Consider the following 10,000-nt stretch of genomic DNA (forward strand, 5'->3'; position numbering starts at 1 on the left):
TTGTAGTTGAAATAGAGCCAGTGATGCACAAGGTCCAATGTATTGGACAGACAATCAATCGCAATTTCCTCACTAAATAAAATCAATACCTGGAAATTTGCACAACTATATTGCTTTTTAGATGTTACTTGATGTATAAAAATGTTTTTACCTGCAAGTGTCTGCTTCCATAGAAGGATTGGCTGGATATACCTGAGCAGCTTGGCATGTTTTTATTTCGGACAGCCATCTTGGGTGTTGGTAAATTTAGGTGCAGTTCTAATGGCTGGGTGGCAGTGTATAGGGTGATGCTCTAACGTCCACTTTATTGGCCTATGTGCAACTTTGACAAAACATTTTTTTATTATGATAAAATTTTTTTTTTTAATGTCCGTCCACTCAAGTGGACATGATGCGTTTAAAGACAGTGCCTTGTTGTTGTTGTTTTGTTTGTTTGTGTAAATGTAAAAAAAACAAGTTGGTATTTTGTATTCATGATCATGACACCAGAAGAATGAGAATCAAAATAACTTTCTTGATCCCGGAGGGGAAATTTAGTCATGCTGCGGTTGCTTACACTCGTGGGAAAAATATAGACATTGAAACATTATAAGAGGCATATAATATACCATAAAACAATAAAATAGCAGTTACTTAGCTACAGTAAAGTGTCACAATTTATGTGCCTTTTTCTACAGTCCTTTTTACGTACCATTTAGCAGAAAGTGAGATATGTGCGGTCCGTAATGTTTCCTTATAAACAGGTGCATAATATTTCCTCATATACAGCAGTGTGAGTGATAGTAATAATAATAGAGTAAGGTGCATTATTAGGTCGGTCAGTAAAATGAACAGTGACATGAATCAGTAACAGTGTGGATTTTTGATCAATGCCCAAATTGCAGATATTCATGATCAAAGAGAGGTTCTCCCTGTCCGCTCGCTGTCACAGAGACAAGAGAATAAGAACGTTCCTGTTCTTCTGTGGCTTGGGACAGGAAGCGCTCCCAGCTGGACAGGAAACACAGAGCGTGGCCTCACAGCTGTGCGGCTCATCGCTCACTCCACATATACATCCATACATCCATTCATCCATACATCTGGCCTGCTGGCCAGCCTCCCAGTCCAGGAATGTCCACACCGGCTGGGTGGATTAGACTCTAATCCATATTTCCATATCCATATCTTCTGCCTGTAAACATTATGTCTCTCACTGAGTATGTTTACATGCATTTCCCCCCCCTTCTATCTATATATAAAAGGGGCAATGTGGGCAAATTCTTCTTCTTCTTCTGTGATGTTTTATGGCAGTTCTTTATGTTGCATTACCGCCTCCTTCTGGATTTATCCATCCACTGTTTCCTTACATTCTGTCCCTCACACTGACTCTGGAACCGCCGTGGGCAATCTCTGTTCTCTGTTTCAATTTTTGTCCCACTGATGATGTCATCAGGGACACCCTAACTGGGAATTGACCAAGTACATTGGGGAGAAAATGAGGGGGGTGGAGGGGGGATACTTTATCCAGATTTTTTTTTTTTTTTTTTGCTATCTGAATAAATTAACACATTGACTGCCAGACGTTTTTTTTTTGCTGTAGGTAGCTTCTGCCAAGCCGTTTTTTGAGGATTATGGCTCATTTTATAAGAGCCGAGGATTCGTTTCAGCTTGGAGTTTGTGAACATACAATATCTCAAAAGTACTAATAGAATGTGTACTTTCTCTGTCTAAAAGAGTTAGTTTGTAGAGTTAGTAGTTATGTAAGCATTAGCAGTTGAATACAGCATGGTTTTAGCGTGAAAAAGAATATTCAGAGATAAACGGCTTTTTGTGAAATTGGATGGAACGGTCACTTTAACCATTCATTTTTGGCTCTCTCTCTCTCTCTCTCTCCCTCCCCCTCTCGCTCTCTCTCTCTCTCTCCCTCCCTCTCGCTCTCCCTCCCTCTCTCTCTCTCTCTCTCTCTCTCTCTCTCTCTCTCCCTCCCTCTCGAGTTGCTTCAACTCCGCCCTCCGTGGGCGGACAAGCTTGTCACCAGTCAGTGCTTTGCTGCTCTCCTGTGCCTGCATGTCTGGGCCGCTGTTTGAGGAAGTCGGGATGGACTCGCTCGTTTGGAGTTTTGGTTGAGAGAAGCTTTTGCGATTCTGGTCATATTTATGCTGCGTGTTTCAAAGTGTGTTCCTCCACCTGTAATCTATCACCCGATCATAGTAGATCGGCTGAATCTATTATGTAAATTTGCAATCCCGCATCGCCAGCAATCAGCGCGAAAAGGAGAATGGCTGGGCTGAGAATGGCTTGACAAGTTAAAAAAATGCTTTCCTTTCTCTAGCCAGGAGAGCACTGTTGCCACTTAGTGGGTCGGTGGAATGGGTTGTAAACGTTCGGTGGCTCCAATAATTATATAAGAGATGTAAAAGGCTTAGATGCACAACCCACCGTCAAAAAAAAAAAATCGATGCCAAAAACGTGTAAACACGTTGTTGGCAGGGAACAGCTGGATTCTGAAAACGTGTTCATACGTTGTTGGCAGTGAATGTGTTAAGAGTAATATTGGAAACTTAATTTTCCTGAGGAACTGTATATGTTTAGCTTTGTGTGTGTGTGTGTGTGTGTGTGTGTGTGTGTGTGTGTGTGTGTGTGTGTGTGTGTGTGCGTGTGTGTGTGTGTGTGTGTGTGTGTGTGTGTGTGTGTGTGTTCAGATGTGGACGAGTGCCAGCAGCAGCGATGTCACCGTGACGCCGTCTGCTCCAACACCCAGGGCTCCTTCACCTGTCTGTGTCGGCCCGGTTTCCACGGCGACGGCATCCAGTGCAGCCCTACGAGCTCAGGTAGGAAACCTGCTCAGAGAAGGCAACATTGTGGGGGCATCAAAAGTGTCAACCAATGGCAATTTGGGAAAGGCAATTTGTTGTATCCGAGGGGCGGGACTAGGGCTGGGTATCAGTTCGATACCTCTCTAAGCCATTGGTTCCCAAACTGTGGTCCGCCTGGTGGTCCACCAGAGCATTGCATTTATTTTTTTTACAGACAAGTTTTTTTTTTCTTTTTTCACTTTTTTATAGAACAATATACAAACAAGACAAACAGGCTCAGACACAGGAAAAGAAAGGGAAAAAAACATACATACATCATTGACATACAACAATACAACATAGTGCTATCAGCCGCATAAGGTGCTTATGTGCTTATAAGAGATATCGGGCTCTATTCTCCCCCTGGCCTTAGGCGCTAAACTGGCGTTAAATGCAAAAAAAAAACACTTTGCGCCTGCCTACCCGTGACTCGGGAGATAGCGTCATGTTTTTACGCTCCGGAATGCGCTTTATATCGCAGTGCCAGAATAGGCCAGAATGGGCATTTCGGCCTTAAATAACAGCCTAAAGCGATCTTCCCAAAGGGCGTTAATTTTGCGTTATTTTAACGCTTTTCAAAACCAGGCCTTATTCAGTGCTCCGGGGATATAGCCAGTAACCTAGGCCTACTGCAAAAGTCAACTGTTGAAAATTCTATGTCTGGTTTTGTCACGAGTAGCCTACAGTTCAAGTCCCCTCGCCATCAACTAGACAATAACGGAAGCATGTGTCTTTATGTGCGCCAAGGGGAAAATGACGGACTAAATTGGTGGGAAATGCGGGGCTACTGCGTGCGTACTTACGCAGCTGTGATGCAGGAGAGATGCAGATTCAGTGCGCGGGCCCCGGGGAGGCACCCACGGTGTTATTCAATCACTCTCTCTGCCGCCATCTCACTCTCTTTCCCCCCTCTCTCTCTCACTCTCTTTCCCCCCTCTCTCTCTCTCTCTCTCTCTCTCTCTCTCTCTCTCTCTCTCTCTCTCTCTCTCTCTCTCTCTCTCTCTCTCTCTCTCTCTCTCGCGCATCAATTTCTGCCCCTATAGCGCACTGCAAGCATCTGATCTGAAATGTAGGCTACACCACAGAATGACAGAACCATCACTATTTTAGGGGAAAGGCCACTCATTTATATAGGCACTAGGCAGGCACAATGACCGATGAAAAATAGTTTTGAGCCCCTGTCATTCAGAGGCTGTTGCATCATCCTACCTGTGCAGTGGGGGAGAAGAAAAGGCAGGGAGAGAAAACGATATCATTCTGCCCAAACTTTCACCAATCTAATCTCATCATGACATCCAGGGATAGGCTATATTTTTCTAGCCGATGTGTTTCGAACATTATTCTCACTTTGCTCTTGCTAATACTGTAGCGTATTTACATGCTTGCTGTATTTAAACTGCCATGAGATTTGTTTGAGGAGCATATGGATACAGACGGGGATGGAAGTGGGCAGAGAGGGAGGGGGGAGCTCAGAGCGCTTTGGTCGGGCTTTTCTGACCGGACTGGATTATTTTCGTAGGAATAAAAAAAGTTGTTTTTGTTTTTTGTTTTACCTGCACCACTTTAAAGGAACACTCTGCCCATTTTCAACCAGCTTTGTATCATTAGAACATCAGTAGTATATCAGAAAACTGTAAACTGTTTTGAAGTCTGTCATTTAATTTGACAGTTATTGAGTGTTAACTCAAATGAATAACTCATTAACTCAAATCAACTCTCAATAACTGTCAAACTAGATGAATGATGAATAGTTTGACACTTATTGAGAGTTGATTTGAGTTAATGAGTTATTATTTTGAGTTAGTGTGGACCAGTGATGTCACTGGTCCACACTTTACCACTCAATAACTGTCAAATTAAATGACAGACTTTAAAACCGTTTACAGTTTTCTGATATACTACTGATGTTCTAATGATACAAAGCTGGTTGAAAATGGGCGGAGTGTTCCTTTAAGCTATCGACCGAAATAACCCAGTACCAAGTAAACTTCTCCAGTCCAACCTGTATTACATTCCGCTATTTTTGTTCACAGATCTAGAAAAAAAAATGGTTTTGATCACAGCCAATCACCGCAAGCGTTCTTCGATTTAATGCGACGTTCGACGTGGCCCACTACCGCAGCAACTACAACCCATACAGTCTGTGGTGGTGAGGTCAATCGCGGTGTACTGTGTGTGACGGAGTTGGCAGGTCAGCATGCCGAGATGCCACCAAAGCGTTTCGCTAAACTGTGGCGTCTGGGGGAAAAAAAGGTATTGAATTAAGTACTCTGTATTGAATGAAGTACTCTGTATCGGGTACTGGTATTGGTACTGGTATCGGTACTGGTATCACCATTTTTTAAACAACCCTAGGTGAGACTAGCTTCAAAAATCTGCGATGTTTTTTTATTGGTTGCTACTTTTATGTCATCTCCTGTTTGGTACACGATGATGTCACCACTTAAGATTTTCTGTTCTCTTCCAGGATGTACAAGTAATTCGATTTTGAAATAAAATACATGGGGGGGACTGCAAATCTTTTTTGTGGCATCAATTATGAGATAGGTAGACTCTACATACTTTACATGACATCATTGAAATTAGCTAAAAACAAAAAAAAGTAATTTTTAATTTCAGTGTGACTTTAAAACAGACGCTTCATCAGTCTGACAGTATTGTGCTGAATAAGCAGCAAAACTCTGGCAATAAAGGAAAGAAGGTGTCGACCAATTTAATTCCAGCCAACTTGCAGGTTTGTTTTGTTCCGGTGAACTCATGGCAGTAGGGCTATAGACAGAGAGCCAAAGTCAACGTCACTTCCTGCTTCAGCATGCGCCATTTATTTTCCCATAGACATTTAGTAAAATGCCTATAAAAAATAGTTTTACTTGGTCAAATCAAATATATTTAGAATCAGGAGAGACCATAGAACATTTCACTCAGACAAAAAAAAAAAAAATGATTTTTTTAAAGCATTTTATGAAATGTCCTTAGGAAAATAAATTGCGGATGAAATCTCTTGGTGCGTATGCCTAACACGGAAAGAGTGGGCGTGACTTTAGCTGCAGGTTTGTGGAAAAGTTGCACTTGTATGTTGAAAACAGCCTCTGTTCCTTTGCTGTAAAAGTCATTGAAAGGTTGTTTCCCATCTGTTGATATACATGCAGCTGTAGCAGCAGCTCCCCAGAGGTCTGCACATGCTTTAGCTTTCAGGAAGTGGAGTGGGAGGCAGAGTGGACTGAACGTTCTGTTTCATTGAGACACATTACAGTTGCACACAGTACGTCCTGTCTGCTCTAAACATCTCTCTGTGTGCCATGTGCCATGTGAAGTCAGTCAGATGAGTGAACAGAGCGCTGGGTGAAGGACGCTGCTGAGAGATCACAAGTGTAAACTATGTGGGAACAGACGTCTCTCCAGACTCAACAAACAGCAGAGAGGCTCTGCTCACATGCTGCTGTTTTTGGATGAATCTTTATCTCGATCTAAGGGGCCCTTTACACGAGGACAGTTTCTGGAAGAAACGACACAATAGCGTTTCCTTCACACCTTTTCCTTCACACCTTCTCCCTGTTTACATGAGCGCTGTTAAATTTTTAAAACGCCGTAATGTACATGCCAGGTCGCTAGGTGGCAGTGTGATCACCTTATTCTTTGCCCATACAAGGACGCTTCTGCATGACGTCATTTTGTAATCGTCTTTCCGGTTTTAAACACGGAAGTAGAGTACGCCTACCGCAGTCATTTGACTTGCCAAAAAGCTGTTTTCAAGCAAAAAAAACAAAACCTAACTGTTTTAAAGTTTTAAATGTTGGGTGAGAACGTAACATTGTATGTGACCAGTTTATCAGAATAACGCCTATTGGAAATCTTTAACGAGCAGCGAGGACCGGCAGCGCTGACTGTGCTGACACCGGTCGGACTAGCTATCTGTCAAACCCCACTGTAGGCTACTGTCAGTGAGAAAACACTGTCGACGTGCTTTTGTAACTAACGTTAAATGCCGACCTGGTACAGCCATCGGCTCCTCGCAGCAGTAACGTTATGAACATGTAAGTGAAGTTGGCCGCAGTGTAGCTTAATTCTGAATGTCGCCAAACTTCATTCATACTGACGTTTTATTTTGAAAATGGTTGCCAACTCGCGCACGGCTATGGCTATGAAATGAGCCGTCTCAAGCGATTACATTGAGCGCTCAGCAGGAAGCGTCACCAAGAATTTCACTCTGGAGGGTGGTTTCAAAATGTGTCGTTTCCTAAGCCCAAATTCGCGTCGCCGTCTAAAAGGGAGGCACTAACGATACAATAATTCCCCGTCACCATAGGAAACCGTCCTCATGTAAAGTGCCCCTAATTGTAATAGTACTTTGTCATTTCTTCCTGGTGTCCGGGTCGTTGCTCTGCTGATCTGGAGAGGGTTGTAGACTTGCACGCGCTTCCTCCGATCCATGTGCAGTCAGTCGCCAGCCGCTCCTTTCCATCGACAGCAAGGAGTTTCACCGGCAGGACATACAGTAGTACTGTACGTGGGAGGATCATCAGGTTATTCCCCCCAGTTCCCCCCCTTCTCCCCCCCTGAACAGCGACCAGGACTCATACCCTTAATCCAGCTTCCCACCCGCAGACACAGCCAATTGTGCCCGTATGGACGCCCGACCAAGCTATAGGTAACACAGGGGCTCAAACCCTCGTGTTGTAGGGCAGGCATCTACCGCTGCACTTCCCGGGCGCCCCAGTCTGTCTCTGTTTTCACAGGACTACCCGGGCGCCCCAGTCTGTCTGTTTTCACAGGACTACCCGGGCGCCCCAGTCTGTCTCTGTTTTCACAGGACTACCCGGGCGCCTCAGTCTGTCTCTGTTTTCACAGGAGTACCCGGGCGCCTCAGTCTGTCTCAGTTGTCACAGGACTACCCGGGCGCCCCAGTCTGTCTCTGTTTTCACAGGACTACCCGGGCGCCTCAGTCTGTCTCTGTTTTCACAGGAGTACCCGGGCGCCCCAGTCTGTCTCTGTTTTCACAGGAGTACCTGGGCGCCCCAGTCTGTCTCTGTTTTCACAGGAGTACCTGGGCGCCCCAGTCTGTCTCTGTTTTCACAGGAGTATTTTTAACCCTTCCTCCCGCTGTGCTCCCGATTGCCGATTGTTAATGTCTCCCGTTAATCACCCGATTTCACAGTGATACAAATCAAATGGCTGTTTCTCAGTTGTTTATGTGGGGGATATGTCTCATGGTACCTGGCAACCCAACCCAGCCCACAGGCAGAGGTGAGCATGCTCAGACGAGCCTGTCTGACGTGCGTCACTCGTCACTGCTTTTGCTTTTGAAACGTGTCCCAAGAAGAAGAAGAAACACAGAAATGAATGAATGAGGAAGTCACCTCCTGGAACCAGAGCCGTTCAAAAGTGGGCGGTCACTGCTGAGCTCTGTAGGAGGAGCTTTGGGTTTGGCCGTGAACCCGTGAGCCAGAGCTGACGTCACCTACCAACAACACAGCTGGACGCTCATTTCCGTTCAGGTTTCTTGACTTAATCCAAGAGGTCAGGTGGTGTAGAAATGCAGGACATGTGTTTTAAATGACCAGACCCCCCCTGCACCACCACACAGAGCGTCTCATCTCCTGGCTTCCTCTGTGCGTGTTGTTTTTCCTGCAGACAGACACAGATCATCAGGCTGGTGTTTGTGTCTCTGTCTCTGCTCCTCTTCCAGGTGTGAGGAGCTGCGAGTCTGAGCTAATGACAGCCCTCTCCTCCACCCGGCACTCTTCTCATATTTCCATCCTTTTTTACGACCTCAAAAAGGCAGAATTTTGCTGTCGCCGTGTCAAAACTTGTCACAGCGTCTCTGCTGCGCAACTCCCTGTTTTATGCTTGTCTCGCTTTGATCCAAGCATCTGGGAGTGGAGGGTCTTACTTTTTGTGCTTTTTTTCTGGACGTCTTTGTTGCTTAGTTGAGAGCAGACGTGGCTGTGAGGTGCTGCTGTCTGGCGTGTTCAGTGTGGTTAGTAGTCTGTAGCTCACAGAGCCTGGAGGAGAGGAGTCTTCAGTGTGGTCAGTGGTGTGTAGCTCACATAGTCTGGAGGAGAGGAGTCTTCAGTGTGGTCAGTGGTCTGTAGCTCACAGAGTCTGGAGGAGAGGAGTCTTCAGTGTGGTCAGTGGTCTGTAGCTCACAGAGTCTGGAGGAGAGGAGTCTTCAGTGTGGTCAGTGGTCTGTAGCTCACAGAGTCTGGAGGAGAGGAGTCTTCAGTGTGGTCAGTGGTGTGTAGCTCACAGAGTCTGGAGGAGAGGAGTCTTCAGTGTGGTCAGTGGTCTGTAGCTCACAGAGTCTGGAGGAGAGGAGTCTTCATTGTGGTCACTGGTCTGTGGCTCACAGAGCCTGGAGGAGAGGAGTCTTCAGTGTGGTCAGTGGTCTGTAGCTCACAGAGTCTGGAGGAGAGGAGTCTTCAGTGTGGTCAGTTGTCTGTAGCTCACAGAGCCTGGAGGAGAGGAGTCTTCAGTGTGGTCAGTGGTCTGTGGCTCACAGAGCCTGGAGGAGAGGAGTCTTCAGTGTGGTCAGTGGTCTGTGCCTCACAGAGCCTGGAGGAGGAGAGGAGTCTTCAGTGGAACAGGTTGAACTGCAGAGAAGAAGAGCTGCCCGTCATGCAGTATAGATATGTTGTTTATGGAGAGCTGCCACATGCAATAGCCCAGCACGTCCTCACAAGGAAAACAACAACATTGGTCGATTTTCAAGGTGGTTAAAATGACTGATGGTTACAAATTAGGGCAGACGCGTCGACGTAGTCGACGCCATCGACTACGTAATTGTGGTGATTTGCAGAAACGTGCATCGATGCGTCAAAATTAAGTGACGCAAAGATAGTTAATACACTAGATAGCTCCGGTCCAATATCAGATTTCAAAATAAAACTTTGTTAATGGCTTCTGTGTGCATTAGACTTGTGTAGAATGGTTTTGATCTTGGAATGATGATTTCTTTATTTACGTGTCACGCACCAATGGTATGGGCTTATGAGACACGACAAAAACAGATACAAAACTGTGGTTTACAGAACTTCAGCTTCCATATTTCAGAATGCAAGAATATAGGAAATATATAGAACATATAGAAAAATAGAGCATATTCGTTACAAACCTATACAAACAGCATATTTTTTCTTCTTTCCCAGGCATTACTAATAAATTGAGCT

At 45.1% G+C, this 10,000-nt stretch overlaps 1 protein-coding gene across 1 annotated transcript in view; it reads left to right on the forward strand.

The window, feature by feature from the left end:
* LOC310775906 (nidogen-1-like) overlaps positions 1-10,000 on the forward strand; it is a gene marked incomplete at both ends in the record, with an annotated part of 144,759 nt that overhangs the window by 89,110 nt on the left and 45,649 nt on the right. Inside the window, 1 exon segment of the mRNA XM_083636030.1 lies at positions 2,682-2,810. Within this exon segment, the coding sequence (XP_083492156.1) occupies positions 2,682-2,810 (129 nt within the window).

Source organism: Poromitra crassiceps (assembly GCF_964638095.1).
Source record: "Poromitra crassiceps genome assembly, chromosome: 4".
In the NCBI taxonomy this organism is placed as follows: Eukaryota; Metazoa; Chordata; class Actinopteri; order Beryciformes; family Melamphaidae; genus Poromitra; species Poromitra crassiceps.